The 16176-nt window shown below is 40.4% G+C and overlaps 2 protein-coding genes and 2 pseudogenes across 2 annotated transcripts in view; 3 read left to right on the top strand and 1 right to left on the bottom strand.

The window, feature by feature from the left end:
* The window catches only part of slc16a10 (solute carrier family 16 member 10), a 30286-nt gene extending 27812 nt beyond the window's left edge, over positions 1–2474 (bottom strand). The window contains exon 1 of the mRNA XM_006796231.3: positions 1925–2474. Coding sequence (XP_006796294.1) covers positions 1925–2279 — 355 coding nt within the window. The 5' untranslated portion in view covers positions 2280–2474. The remainder of the gene's footprint in view (positions 1–1924) is intronic.
* Positions 2475–11893: 9419 nt separating this feature from the next.
* On the top strand, positions 11894–12689 carry LOC148098553 (uncharacterized; annotated as a pseudogene).
* Positions 12690–13080: 391 nt separating this feature from the next.
* Positions 13081–14228, top strand: LOC148098552 (uncharacterized; annotated as a pseudogene).
* Positions 14229–14657: 429 nt separating this feature from the next.
* LOC148098551 (uncharacterized) lies at positions 14658–16162 on the top strand. Its single transcript, XM_087852638.1, has one exon. It carries the CDS (start codon positions 14877–14879, stop codon positions 15771–15773), a length of 897 nt encoding a protein of 298 aa, XP_087708764.1. The 5' UTR covers positions 14658–14876; the 3' UTR covers positions 15774–16162.
* The last annotated feature ends 14 nt before the right edge of the window (positions 16163–16176 follow it).

Below are 16176 nucleotides of genomic sequence, written 5' to 3'. Positions count from 1 at the left end.
AGCCTGAAATATCTATCAAATGAACATAAATATTTGCAGTAAATTCTCCATGTTTTTTAGTCCAGAATACAGCACCTTTTCCCTGTATTTACTTTTGTTGATACTACCCCAAACACATTTGGCCAATAAGTAGATTGAATGTTGCCAAATAATTTGTAGTGATGCACTTTGGTTGGCTAGGAGTTTTCTGTGTAGAAAGAAAAACCATACCACAGGAAAAAGCAACTATTTTACAAAAGTATCATCTGATATAGAACAGAGTAAATAGGTCTAGGTGTAGACACAGGACATTTGAGGATGTCCTATGGTGGCATCGGGAATCAACACACACTGCGAGCATAATTTTGGCTTCTGTGGATCAGGCTTGTTGGAGCACATCCCAAGGATGCTTAATTGCAATGGGATCTGTGGAGTTTGAAGGCAAATCTTTGTGCTCATTACCATTTGTCCTACTGGGGGAAGATGCTGCCACTGCGGAGTGCTGTTGCCATGCTTGCTGTGCAACCACCTTTAGGTGGGTGATATGAGTCAAAATAGCATCCCCATGTTGGGCTGGGGCCCAGAACATTGCACTGGACTAAAAAAAAGCCCTGGCGGTTTACAATTTTTCTGGCACAAACCCTGTAATGGTGCTATGACTGGTGCATATGAAAAATCTAATTAAATGTTTCCGATCATTTTAAAAAAAGAAAAAAAAACACACCAAGCAAGCAATGGGTTAGAGCCATAGTACAAACCACCGTGGCTGCAACCAACACAAAATCCAATGCAATAATCACAGAGATCAGCAGAAGAAGCTATTGAGTCGGTGAACAGCTAGGCACCAGACTACCAACAAACACGGGTCCCCCATGCAGTATTACTTTTACATGCTCATTTGCCAAACAGCAATACCAACAACAGGTGGTTACAATCAGCACAGGGCCATTATTCATGTGGTAAGCCGTCCCTCTGTCTGTCTCTCTCTCTCTCACACACACACACACACACACAAACCGCAAAGAAAATTCTCTATGTGATTATGCCATGACTGTGTGGCACACAGCTATGTGTAATATTCAATGTTTTTTAAGGTGTCCTTTTAGTTTAATGCAGAAAAACATGTAAGGTTTTACATTATTCGTATGATAATGCCGACTAGAACGACTAGACTGAACGACAAGAAGAGAATTCGTGTGAGAAAAAAATGAGTATTTGTACACGCTATGGTATAAGAAATTACTACTTTGATTTGTGTTTCCCCTTCAGTGACTTTTCAAATAATTAACTATACTCCGTCCCCCGCTGGGAGCAAGCTGTATCAAGCTGTATTTCATTCGCGTTTTAAAGCGACTCTCTGCCGTACTTTCACACCGAGAGCACGCTGAGCGCTTTCCAGGACTCCTCGGGATTAGACACAAACCATAACAACCACTTAACACTGTTTTTTTTTTTTTTTGTTGTTGTTGTTTTTATTATCACCACATTGAGTGCCAGGTCACGACTTTGACGCCAGGCTCGCAACGTTATCCCCACAACCGCTTTATTTAACCGCACTGTCTTTCTTTAGTCTGCATGCGTTTCCTTCTCTCACACCAGGAAACGACACATTAGTTGCTAGCTAAACTTAGCTAACGTTTTTATAGTGGGCTAAATGTTAAACATATGATCCTGTAGAATTGTTATGTGTTTACGAAGAAATTGTTCTCGAGAAGAGCTTCGTTGGTGGTCTGAAAGTTGTCGGTTCAATTCCCCGCCATTACTAAAACTGTCCCATGAGCAAGACATCACTTACTTTAAGACCGTTACTCATCCTGCGGGGGTTACATCACGCCTTTCTTCTAAAATAATACACACTCATGACATAAAATGGCATTTAAACATATATATAATTCTTTACTAATGTGGTACTTTTACTCATACAGCCAGGTTAGCCTGTACTCACATGTTCTGAATTGGAGGTCTTTATCGTCCGGGCTACCAAATTCCTGCAGGAGGTAAATATACATTACACCGAAGGCGTTCTGGATCCCAAACACCGAGCCGTTGCACCACATGGAAGCCAACATGACCACCCATCCCCAGCCGCCCTCGGGGTGCACAAACTCAACCTCCTCCTTGGCTCCCGGACCCTCGCTTTTCTCTGGGATATCCACTTTGCTGTCCCCGTTCTCCTTATTCTCCGTCTTCTCCTTCTCCCCATCCTGCTCCTCCACTGGACGCTTCTCCTTTGCGGGTTCGCTGCCGGCGGGTGTCTCGGCGGCTGCATCGTTTTCTGGCATATTGTTCCCTTCTGTCATTTTTTAAAAATAATGTGTCAAAAAGGCACTGCGGATTTTGAAGTATGGAGGTATTTCGCGTAGGCTGGCAGGGAGAGGTCAATAAATTCAGACACAGGATATGACAGAGATTTGGGGGTACGGTAAAGTTTTATCCATTGACTGGGGGCTGTAGCTTCCGTAATGCTGGTATTGTAGCATGTGCAACTGTCAAACATCTGCCGTTGCACTTTTATAAATAGACAACGCAGAGGGGCGGGGCTGCGGGTATCCTTACACTGCAGCTGCTGAGGCGTTTCCAGGATATCTTCAGTGGGGTGGCACAAGAGTGAGTGAGTGTGTGTGTGTGGGGGGGGGGGGGGGGGTTCCAGCAGAGAACAATGTAAGCATATGGAAGAATATTTGACCATTTGACCTTATACAAATACAGTATAGAGAACTAGCACAGCAAACATTTGAGGCTAGTAAGTCAAACGGTGAGAGTTTAAAGGTACTTTTTGTTTACCCTTGTTTACCCTACTTTTTATTACCCTCTGCAAACTTTAAACAAGAATTTAACCACCAGAGGCCAGCATTTAATCAGTGGATGTATTGTAAAAAAAAACGCACGCAAATACAATGTTCCGTCCTCTCTTTTGACTTTTAATGTATGCTTTTATTCCTACCTAAAAGACCCTGTGCACGAGAAAATGCTAACTTCCTGGTTTGAGACCGGAGGGTTGTACATTTCCGGTAGCTTTACTTTGTGGTCAATCGCTACTGCGAAGATATACTCCAAAATCATGTCCAAAACTCGAAAACGTAAAGATCGCGTTAAGTTACAAAGAGCAGAAGGTGGGAGCACTCACCACTGTTGTGTCACAAAAAATCTAATGATCAATTTTGACGTTTAAAGAGTTTAGATCGATCAGTTGTTTACATCACTCAACACAAGCATAACTGCATTACAAAATCAGAAGACACATCGTCCACATTCAGAAGCACATCTCTGTATAGTGACTGGTCTTATGATTTAAACAGGCAAATGTTCAGCATTCAAACTATAGGTGAAGAATAGTCAAACCAGATGTTTTCCCCGTTATGTCGATATCAGCTAGTCAAGTACACACCTACACAGCATGTTAACAAACCTTGAAAAAAAGCCACACAAAAAATGAATGATTGCTGGTAAGGGTTTCTATACTAGAGATGGCACGATACCACTTTTTTATATCCGATACCGATACCGATATCATAAATTTGGATATCTGCCGATACCAATATGAATCCGATATAGTGTGTTTTTTAATCAATAAAACTGTTTTTTTAATATCTTGCTGCTTTTTGTATAAGTTCATACTCAAGTTAAAAAAAACAAACAAAAAACACTAAAGCTATTCTGTTATACCTGTATGCAAAAAATACACTGCACCCAAAATATTTCATAGTTCAGCAATACTGATCAATCTAATAAACTTAAACCTACTCCATCCTCCCTATTCTGGTATTTTAAAGAGTAAGCAACCTAACTAATAGGGTTCTAAAACTCCCAGCAAAAAATAAAAAAATAAGGAACCACCCTCCACCTCATGATGCTCCGGAGCCCCGCAGGGGACATGGGAGAAAAAAAAATTAAGACGGACTTTTGCGAGATCTCGCAAAAGTTTTGCGAGATCTCGCAAAACAAACTCGGGATCTCGCAAAACTTTTGCGAGAGCTCGCAAAACAAACTCGGGATCTCGCAAAAGTTTTGCAAGATCTCGCAAAAGTTTTAGCCGCATTCTTCCCATTAGCTTGAAGCTAACGGGAGGTCGAGACCTCCCGTTAGCTTCGAGCTATCGGGAGGTCGAGACCTACTACAGCCGGGAGGAACCACTACAGCCACTACAGATTACAGAATACATGCCCCAAAATGTATTTTGTAACGTATTCCGTTATGTTACTCAATGAGAGTAACGTATTCTGAATACTTTGGATTACTTAATATATTATCATGCTTTTTACAACTACATGAATGTACTATTGCTGTGATTTATTACTGTTACTGAAGGTCCGCGGCTCCGAACCGTAGTAAAGGGACCTCTGGCTAATACGTCGGGTTCCGTGTCGGGCTCCTAGCCAAAAAATAGCTTTACTTTGTTGTCTGGGTCAAGTTTGAGACAGAGAGACAGAGAGAGGCGTTGAAAGGCTGGAGGCTGCTGTTGGAGGAAAACACAAACACGGTGTACAGTCTCGCAAAAGTTTTGCGAGATCTCGCAAAACAAACTCGGGATCTCGCAAAACTTTTGCGAGATCTCGCAAAAGTTTTGCGAGATCTCGCAAAACAAACTCGGGATCTCGCAAAACTTTTGCGAGAGCTCGCAAAACAAACTCGGGATCTCGCAAAAGTTTTGCGAGATCTCGCAAAAGTTTTAGCCGCATTCTTCCCATTAGCTTGAAGCTAACGGGAGGTCGAGACCTCCCGTTAGCTTCGAGCTATCGGGAGGTCGAGACCTACTACAGCCGGGAGGAACACCGCTTTCCCGGCACATCGTGCCTCGACCTCCCGGTCGGCTTCGAGCCAGCATCCGAAGAATGCGGCTAAAACGTTTGCGAGATCCCGAGTTTGTTTTGCGAGATCTCGCAAAACTTTTGCGAGATCCCGAGTTTGTTTTGCGAGATCTCGCAAAAGTTTTGCGAGATCTCGCAAAAGTTTTAGCCGCATTCTTCCCATTAGCTTGAAGCTAACGGGAGGTCGAGACCTCCCGTTAGCTTCGAGCTATCGGGAGGTCGAGACCTCTTTTTTCAACAGAATTGCAGACTGCACAGATCATACCTTCCCAAAGGAAAAAGTACTATAGCTTACTAGGGTATATTAGACTTAATAGTTACTATATACAGTCAGTGTTGGGAAGGTTACTTTTAAAATGTATTCCACTACAGATTACAGAATACATGCCCCAAAATGTATTTTGTAACGTATTCCGTTATGTTACTCAATGAGAGTAACGTATTCTGAATACTTTGGATTACTTAATATATTATCATGCTTTTTACAACTACATGAATGTACTATTGCTGTGATTTATTACTGTTACTGAAGGTCCGCGGCTCCGAACCGTAGTAAAGGGACCTCTGGCTATTACGTCGGGTTCCGTGTCGGGCTCCTAGCCGAAAAATAGCTTTACTTTGTTGTCTGGGTCAAGTTTGAGACAGAGAGACAGAGAGAGGCATTGAAAGGCTGGAGGCTGCTGTTGGAGGAAAACACAAACACGGTGTACAGTCGAGTCTTAATAGCTTACTTACAACTGGGCTCGTCAGGCACTCTTCTTGGCTGCAGTGGTTATTATTATATTTACATGCTTCCAGCTCCCGTTTCTGATTGATGACAGCTCGTACTTTTCCACTCTCCTTTTTGTCCCTCCTCGCGCTCACAGACACATAACGGGTATGGCAGTCCATTCTCCCTGCAGCACGGACTACACTACCCATGAGGCTACATTCTTTAGGGCTATGCCTGTAGCATTATGCCTATTAGCTTAGCACAACAACAACAACAACAAAAAGGCGCTCTCTCACCCAGGAAACACACAGTCGCAGAGAGAGCGTGTCACGCTGCCGCCTGGAACAACAGAACATAGCTATCAAACAAAACCCAAACAGTCCTGACCCGCCACCAGTGTTGGGAAGGTTACTTTTAAAATGTATTCCATTACAGAATACAGAATACATGCCCCAAAATGTATTCTGTAACGTATTCCGTTACGTTACTCAATGAGAGTAACGTATTCTGAATACTTTGGATTACTTAATATATTATCATGCTGTTTACAACTACATGAATGTACTATTGCTGTGATTTATTACTGTTACTGAAGGTCCGCGGCTCCGAACCGTAGTAAAGGGACCTCTGGCTAATACGGTGGGTTCTGTGTCGGCTCGTAGCCGAAAACTAGCTTTACTTTGTTGTCTGGGTCAACTTTGCTAGCGAGAGACAGAGAGAGGCGTTGAAAGGCTGCTCCAACGGAACTTATTGTTTTTGGAGGAAAACACGAACACGGTGTACAGTCGAGTCTTAATAGCTTACTTACAACTGGGCTCGTCAGGCTCTCTTCTTGGCTGCAGTGGTTATTATTATATTTACATGCTTCCAGCTCCCGTTTTTGCTCGATGACAGCTCGTACTTTTCCTTTTTCTCCCTCCCTCGCTCACAGACACATAACGGGTATGGCAGTCCATTCTCCCTGCAGCACGGACTACACTGCCTATGATGCTACATTCTTTAGAGCTATGCCTGTAGCATTCTGCCTATTAGCTTAGCACAACAACAACAGGCGCTCTCACACGCAGAGAGAGAGCGGCACCCTGTAACCATGGCAACCGTAACGCTGCCGCCTGGAACAACGGAACGTAGCTGTCAAACAAAACCCAAACAGGCCTGACCCGCCACAATATGAAACAGGGAAGTACCGCCGTGTAATCCATTTATTTCAACAAAGTAACTGTATTCTAAATACCACCTTTTTAAACGGTAACTGTAACGGAATACAGTTACTCATATTTTGTATTTTAAATACGTAACGGCGGTACATGTATTCCGTTACTCCCCAACACTGCCCGCCACAATATGAAACAGGAAAATACTGTCGTGTAATCCATTTATTTCAACAAAGTAACTTAGCTACGGATAATTATTTATTAAAAGCTAGACATTTTAAATGAGAATAAGAAAGAAAAGTATGTCTTTGTACCCCCTTTTTCCCTGTTAATGCCCCCCCGTCTAAACTTTGCTAGAGCCGCCCCTGCATAGTTACCAGCGTCAGCTGCATAGAAAAGGATCCTGGTCTAGAAAGTAATATTAAATAAATTCTAACAACAGATTATCAAGCTTAAACGTGCTGCTGTTGTTCAGCCGCTGGTTCCCTCTTTCTGGTGCAAAGTGGGCCAAAAACAGCTGATCATTGATCAGTTTCACGTTTGAAGTAGGAGCAGGAGGGGGAGGGGGAGAGAGGCAGTCGCTCCATATATCGGTTGTTAAGCTTAATGCGGGAATGCTTTACAAACATTCAGAGATGAACTTACACACTTGCTTTACTTCTCTCTGGGAAAACTTCCTTGGAGATGAAATGCTGGTTTGTTAGCGAAGCTCCACACAGCCGCTCTATCACCTGACGTACACTACTGCAACGTGCCAAGGTTATGAGCCAGGTTACACCATGTAGCAAGTTTTGTGAGGTGCTTTTTTGATATTTAATGGATCGGATTACATTTTTTTATTTTTCGCCGATATCCGATCCAGGAATTTGGGTCAGTATCGGACCGATACCGATACGTAATATCGGATCGGTCCATCTCTATTCTATACATTAGTATTTACGAAGGGTATGTTATGACTTACCTTCAAAATTACAGTGGTCCCTCGCTATAATGCGGTTCACCTTTCCCCTCGCTGTTTCGTGTATTTTTAGTGCAAGTTTGCATGCTTTTTTTTACATCACATTGTGTCCTGCGTCCTGTTTGCTGCAGACATCTCCTCCATGATGTCTCTCCTGTACAGTATAGAATCGCTACATCGATCGCTACACAGCAAATTCAAATGTGTTAAATGTTTTGGTGTTAGTAGTCTTAGAGTTAATTTTACTCTAAGTAGAGTCACATTCTTTTAATGTAACTCTGAGGTGTAAAATGATAGTAGTTAAAATCAAGTGTTAAAAATGAGTGTTTCTATGTCAAATCTGGAGGTGTTACAATGGAAACATTAACTCTTGACCTCTTAACTCCTACAGGGGCTATGACACCAATAGAGTAAATTCACAGACTCCGCCCCCAGCACCATAGGCTCCAATCGAAGCTGAAGTGAAGCCGTTTCAGAACATTTTGCTCTACATATTTGAGTTGTTTGCCATGCTTGGTAAGTCATTTTTTCAAATATTGTTTCAATTATTATTATTAGCTTTTACTTCTGTGGCTCTTTGGAGTTGAGACAAAGCTGTGTGAAAGGCATTAGCCATGTTGCTCGCTGATAGCATAATATTCTGTTTTAGCTAGCTGAAAGGTATTGTTTGCGGGCAAATACCACAGCCTTGAAAAAAAGCTTGCATGTGAATTTTCAGTCAAATTTTTGGTCAAATACACCTAAAACAATGTCTAGAATGTGAAATGTTGGTATAATGGTGCTACTTCAAGCCTGAAAACGATCTCCCATAAAAAACCGAGCAAACAGCAGTAGCAGATGTCCTGACTGGGTTCTACGTTAGCATTTAGATCCCTCCAGAGTTTTGTGCACACGGTTTAGGTAAAAATGAAAAAGGTTGAGGTTTTACATTTAGTTCAGTATTACCTGTTGCCTGTGTCCTTGTCTTTTGGGAAAATACTTTACACAAGTAATGGCTCAAAAAGGATTCCTTTTTTTTACTGTGCTGCAATTGATTACTGGATTATTTGTGCCATTAATTAGTGTAAACTAATTTTTATTCAATCTCCACATAGGATATGCTTGTGAAGATGGAATATGGAGGAGAGCAGAAGTGCGTTGAAGTTCTACAAAGTGATGAATGAAGGACATGCATATTGTATTGAAGAAATAAGTGATGAGAATGCTGTTATTTGCATTTACCAGCTCACCTATGTCTGACCTTTTGATAAACAAAATTCTAATGAAAGTGAGAACATGTACACTGTTACATCTTTCAGAAAATGTTTTGAAATTGTGGTGCACAGTTTAGAATAAATGTTTTTCAAAAACCATTGCGTCTTTTTAGTAAATGTTTATTTCCAAAATAAATTTCTAGAAGTTCAGAACAGTAAAATTCCCGCTTTATAGAATTAATTAGAAGATAACTCTTACGTAGTTAAACTAAAATACTCTTTGAGAGTTAATATATAAACTCTTAACACCTAGTTAGCAATAGTAAGTGTTAAATTATCAACTCCAGACAGATTTGGTGTTTAACACTAAATCAGAGTTAACGTACCAACTCTCCAAAAAGAGTTAAATTAACACTCTCTGGTGTGGACCCATATAGACACTTTAATAGTGTTGAAATCAAATCTGACAGTGTTAATTTGGACATGCTGGATTTGCTGTGTAGCAGTGTGACTCTGAAGTGTAGTACTGTATGTCGACGAAACATTTTGCACCATCAAAAAATAAAATTGGCTACTTGATTTCACCTATCGCTGGTTGTTTTTAGAACATAACACCCACGATAAACGAGGGACCGCTGTTTACAGATACTGAGAAATATAACATTTGAATCCATTTTCTCTTTTGCTCTGAGGCGCGGGGGGAAAATATCGACAAGTCGATGAACATCATTTACAGATATATTGGGTAAATGCCCAAGACATATATAGAAATGTAAATCGCCGCTTGATTCATTCATTTGCTTAACTTGTTTTGGACCGTAAACAAGGCGTGAATAGGACACCGGAAACAAAGCTCCCCACAGGAGTTTCCGCACCGGAAGTAGCATATGCTAACGTGCACATAGTCTATTACTTAAGAAAAGCACATAAAACATGCTGCAAAGGTACATAAAACACAAAGGAAGTAGAAAAAACAAAAATGAAATCTCACAAAACACAACCAAAGCGTTTGTAAGAAGACATTAAAGTGGCGGAACAAAAGAAGAATTGTACTCGCATGTTACTGTAGCTTCATGTTTGCTATTGTCAAGGCATGCAGGATGTAAGACCCAAAATGCAGGACACTCAGACGGAAGAGTAAACTCAAAGAGGCTGCTTTTATTGCAAGAGCAGAAAAAACTCCATAAACAATAGACTTGCAAAAACCAAAACTAAACTAGAAAATGCATTTTCTGAAGAAACTGCTGTGTGAATGCTGATAGCTGAATGTTTTGAGCTGAAATTAAATATTTGCTGAATTTTAAGTTGAAAATGTTGAATGAGCTGAAAAATACAGAATTTTTACCTGAAAACAAAAGTGCAGAACTGTTGAAAGCTGACATTCACACAGAAGAAGAAGTTGAAAAGTAGCTGAACATGTTTAAAATATACATTTGAAAGAGCTGACTAATGACTAAAGAAAATTCAGAGTCAAAAAACATCTGAATGAATATTAAAAATTCATATTATATTATTTACTGAAAAGTGGGGTCTTTTCTGCTGTTGAGATAAACTCCTGACTGAAAATACCATGTATTTCAATGGGTCAGCTAGAAGGTTATCCCTCTACTTGGATCCACACAGTTTAAAAAGTTTAGATCTCTGAGCTTTGGAAGACACACTGTTGGAAAGAGAACAACGATGGCTACGTTTTGAGCATTTAATGATAGCTGTAGAGCAAACACTGTGCACACAGCAGCAGTTGAAACAGAAGTTTTTAAGATTAATCTTGGCAGAGTGACAGACAGAGCTCATTAAGCAGGCAGGTGTGAGCCTGGTTGCTATAGCAACTCCAGCCAGTGGCACCAGACGCACACACACAGACATGTGGCTCTCTTCTGCTGCTTCAAATAAACAGAAACATGACCCCAAAACAACGAAACTCCAAAATCCCATGAATAGGGGTTGTAACCTCAACTCATTTCATTGCTGTTTTTCAACTCGGAGCTTATAGTTTCAATTCTCACACGTCTTGACAAAAGGTATTTAAAAGTCTCATCATTAGAATGATGAAGGCTTTGAGCCTAAAAGATGATCCAACCCAACAGCCAGTGTCTACAACCCATTACGGAGCAGTTTCTCCACTGGAGTGCAAAGTCCACCCAGTGTGATGACACTATCATTGCTTGATCAATCTGCTTTAACCCTTTAAAGCCGGTCGGAGCGGGCACGCTCTGTTTTGCGTAACTGTTTTTAAATCCCGGTAGCTCTGCAACCACATAAGCTAGCGCAATAATTATTTTTGCATATGAAACCGGAGGAGTTGTAGTTACATCTTATGCCATCAGCTTGTCCTAGGTCAAAGTTTCCTTCCACATACAGCTTTGCAAAAACTGCATAAAAAGCGCTTGCAGTAACAAAAACATAATATTCCTGAAACACGCTTTGCCGATCCAATCAGCTGTTCATAACACTTCCTATGTTGGAATAGACGTCAGCGCGAACTTTTGCATGTCTGCCATGACCTGCCCGAAACCGGAAGTGCCATCATTTCGCAGAAATGTAGTTTTTTTTTTTTACCATCAGGGCCTCATGAGCCTATACTGGTGTTTTTAAAAGTTATGTTTGACTTTATGACTTCCTGTGTTGTTTCTGGGATGCTTAGGACTCATATTGCACTGCTGGAAATAGTTTATTTTTATGCATATAATGCTTTTTTGCAAATTTGCATTATAATATTTATTTTCGTTTTTCCTGCAGTATATAAAAATTGGTGTATTTCAAAAATAAAACTATGAAGACACTCAAAATAAATTTCTTGTGGTGGGAAACTATTTTGTGCAACTGTTTTGTATTTACAGTTTTGAGGGATAAGCCTCTTAAATTTCTCTAACTAAAAAATATATGTTAAAAAAACAAAAACGATTTTACATTTTTTTCTACTTTATTGCACTTTTTTGCAATTTATGTAATTACTATGCACTTAATGCAGACATATTATTAAAATTTGGTCTATAATTGTTGTATTGATGTATAGCAACTTGAAATACTCCCACAAATGGCACTACAGCATGTAAAAATATAATATCAGCTCTGGCGGACTTGGTTCTATGGTAGGTCTTAAAGGGTTAACTAGCAACAAACTTGCATCAAAAAGAAAGCGATCTGAAGTTGAGGATCGACTTGATGACAAAAGAAGCTTCTCCGCAGCAAAGAAGCAACGGTGTTTCTCTAAAGAGAGACCCTGCAGTCACACTGAAATGAGCAAGACACAGAAGAGGGTACCTAACATATGGATCATCGGCTCAAGTTACATAAAGCGAGGAGAATGGGCAGCACGCCACATGTTTGGAGAAAACTTTGGACTTGATGCCAATGTTCATTGGTTTGGAAAAACAGGGATGCGCTGAGATGGCGTCCTTCTTCGTTTTGATGCAGAGTTGATGTCCAGAAAGAGTCCACCTGATATTTTGGTCATTCATGCAGGCGGGAACGACTTGGGACTCGTATCCGCCCAGGAACTTTCCTCCGCAATGACTAAAGACTTGACTGAACTGCATGCAAGGATCCCCTCCATGACAATCCTATATTCCTGCATCAACGAACGCCAAGTGTGGAGGTACAGAAATCCAAAGTACATGATGGACATGGGCGAAAAAACTGTAAACTCAATCATGAGAAAGGCAGTTCATTCCTTTGGAAGCTTCATCATTGAACATCCCTCCCTGAGATATTATGACGAAACCCTATTCGGACAGGACAGAATTCACTTCAACAAGAAGGGAAATGAAGTGTTTCTGACCAACATCCGCTGTGCCATCGAGAAGATCCTTTAGAACTTGTCTCGCAGAAAATAGACTTGAGAAAACGCACGACCACTGGCAAGCCCAACCTACCATCTGACATCAGGAGCTCTATCAAAACTGTCTTTATTTGATTACTTTAATGTAGTCAAATAAAAATGAGTACAAATCTGAACACTTAAAGTAAACTTCATTAAAATAAAACGATAAATAGATAAATACAAGCTGAATAGTTCAATGTCTTGGCTTCGTTTTAAAGTTTTAATGTTGGCTCTATCAGAATGTATGTGGTAGTAGTTAGAGTTGAAAGACGAGTAAAGTGAATGAGAATTTGAAGATCCTCCCTTTGAATTACATGGAAATTTTTTGTTGAATAAAGTTGAATAATTTAAAAAAAACATAACAGCCAAAAATGAGAAAAATACAAGCACACATCTCCAAAAGAAGAGGAATCTAATGGTGCTTGAATGGTTTTTCTAAGTTGAATGGTGATAAAGGAGATAGCATAAAAAAAGCGGGTCTAATCTGTGACATCATAGAGGTGCAGATGACATCAAAGGAATTCCACATGACAGAACTTCAAAATCCCATAAATAGAGGTTGCAACGTCAACTCATTTCATTGCTGTTTTTCAATTCGGAGCTTATAGTTGCAATTCTCACACGTCTTGACAAAAGGTATTTAAAAGTCCCTGAAGTCATCGCTGTGATATCATGATTGGGTTATCAAAGAAATACTCTTCATCTTGGATGAAGACCATCATTAGAATGATGAAGGCTTTGAGCCTAAAAGATGATCCAACCCAACAGCCAGTGTCTACAAGCCAAGTACGGAGCAGTTTCTCCACTGGAGTGCAAAGTCCACCCAGTGTGATGAAACTATCATTGGTTGATCAATCTGCTTTAACTAGCAACAAACTTGCATCAAAAAGAAAGCGATCTGAAGTTGAGGATCGACTTGATGACAAAAGAAGCTTCTCCGCAGCAAAGAAGCAACGGTGTTTCTCTAAAGAGAGACCCTGCAGTCACACTGAAATGAGCAAGACACAGAAGAGGGTACCTAACATATGGATCATCGGCTCAAGTTACATAAAGCGAGGAGAATGGGCAGCACGCCACATGTTTGGAGAAAACTTTGGACTTGATGCCAATGTTCATTGGTTTGGAAAAACAGGGATGCGCTGAGATGGCGTCCTTCTTCGTTTTGATGCAGAGTTGATGTCCAGAAAGAGTCCACCTGATATTTTGGTCATTCATGCAGGCGGGAACGACTTGGGACTCGTATCCGCCCAGGAACTTTCCTCCGCAATGACTAAAGACTTGACTGAACTGCATGCAAGGATCCCCTCCATGACAATCCTATATTCCTGCATCAACGAACGCCAAGTGTGGAGGTACAGAAATCCAAAGTACATGATGGACATGGGCGAAAAAACTGTAAACTCAATCATGAGAAAGGCAGTTCATTCCTTTGGAAGCTTCATCATTGAACATCCCTCCCTGAGATATTATGACGAAACCCTATTCGGACAGGACAGAATTCACTTCAACAAGAAGGGAAATGAAGTGTTTCTGACCAACATCCGCTGTGCCATCGAGAAGATCCTTTAGAACTTGTCTCGCAGAAAATAGACTTGAGAAAACGCACGACCTCTGGCAAGCCCAACCTACCATCTGACATCAGGAGCTCTATCAAAACTGTCTTTATTTGATTACTTTAATGTAGTCAAATAAAAATGAGTACAAATCTGAACACTTAAAGTAAACTTCATTAAAATAAAACGATAAATAGATAAATACAAGCTGAATAGTTCAATGTCTTGGCTTCGTTTTAAAGTTTTAATGTTGGCTCTATCAGAATGTATGTGGTAGTAGTTAGAGTTGAAAGACGAGTAAAGTGAATGAGAATTTGAAGATCCTCCCTTTGAATTACATGGAAATTTTTTGTTGAATAAAGTTGAATAATTTAAAAAAAACATAACAGCCAAAAATGAGAAAAATACAAGCACACATCTCCAAAAGAAGAGGAATCTAATGGTGCTTGAATGGTTTTTCTAAGTTGAATGGTGATAAAGGAGATAGCATAAAAAAAGCGGGTCTAATCTGTGACATCATAGAGGTGCAGATGACATCAAAGGAATTCCACATGACAGAACTTCAAAATCCCATAAATAGAGGTTGCAACGTCAACTCATTTCATTGCTGTTTTTCAATTCGGAGCTTATAGTTGCAATTCTCACACGTCTTGACAAAAGGTATTTAAAAGTCCCTGAAGTCATCGCTGTGATATCATGATTGGGTTATCAAAGAAATACTCTTCATCTTGGATGAAGACCATCATTAGAATGATGAAGGCTTTGAGCCTAAAAGATGATCCAACCCAACAGCCAGTGTCTACAAGCCAAGTACGGAGCAGTTTCTCCACTGGAGTGCAAAGTCCACCCAGTGTGATGAAACTATCATTGGTTGATCAATCTGCTTTAACTAGCAACAAACTTGCATCAAAAAGAAAGCGATCTGAAGTTGAGGATCGACTTGATGACAAAAGAAGCTTCTCCACAGCAAAGAAGCAACGGTGTTTCTCTAAAGAGAGACCCTGCAGCCACACTGAAATGAGCAAGACACAGAAGAGGGTACCTAACATATGGATCATCGGCTCAAGTTACATAAAGCGAGGAGAATGGGCAGCACGCCACATGTTTGGAGAAAACTTTGGACTTGATGCCAATGTTCATTGGTTTGGAAAAACAGGGATGCGCTGGGATGGCGTCCTTCTTCGTTTTGATGCAGAGTTGATGTCCAGAAAGAGTCCACCTGATATTTTGGTCATTCATGCAGGCGGGAACGACTTGGGACTCGTATCCGCCCAGGAACTTTCCTCCGCAATGACTAAAGACTTGACTGAACTGCATGCAAGGATCCCCTCCATGACAATCCTATATTCCTGCATCAACGAACGCCAAGTGTGGAGGTACAGAAATCCAAAGTACATGATGGACATGGGCGAAAAAACTGTAAACTCAATCATGAGAAAAGCAGTTCATTCCTTTGGAGGGTTCATCATTGAACATCCCTCCCTGAGATATTATGAAGAAACCCTGTTCGGACAGGACGGAATTCACTTCAACAAGAAGGGAAATGAAGTGTTTCTGACCAACATCCGCTGTGCCATCGAGAAGATCCTTTAGAACTTGTCTCGCAGAAAATAGACTTGAGAAAACGCACGACCACTGGCAAGCCCAACCTACCATCTGACATCAAGAGCTCTATCAAAACTGTCTTTATTTGATTACTTTAATGTAGTCAAATAAAAATGAGTACAAATCTGAACACTTAAAGTAAACTTCATTAAAATAAAACGATAAATAGATAAATACAAGCTGAATAGTTCAATGTCTTGGCTTCGTTTTAAAGTTTTAATGTTGGCTCTATCAGAATGTATGTGGAAGTAGTTAGAGTTGAAAGACGAGTAAAGTGAATGAGAATTTGAAGATCCTCCCTTTGAATTACATGGAATTTTTTTGTTGAATAAAGTTGAATAATTTAAAAAAAACATAACAGCCAAAAATGAGAAAAATACAAGCACACATC

This window comes from Neolamprologus brichardi, chromosome 15 (assembly GCF_056152115.1).
Source record: "Neolamprologus brichardi isolate AB-2024 chromosome 15, ASM5615211v1, whole genome shotgun sequence".
In the NCBI taxonomy this organism is placed as follows: Eukaryota; Metazoa; Chordata; class Actinopteri; order Cichliformes; family Cichlidae; genus Neolamprologus; species Neolamprologus brichardi.
This window is presented reverse-complemented; position numbering and strand designations above follow the sequence as displayed.

What these genes read in the sequence shown, in the direction of transcription:
- LOC148098551 (XM_087852638.1), top strand. Translation starts at nt 14,877, where the DNA reads ATGATTGGGTTATCAAAGAAATACTCTTCATCTTGGATGAAGACCATC.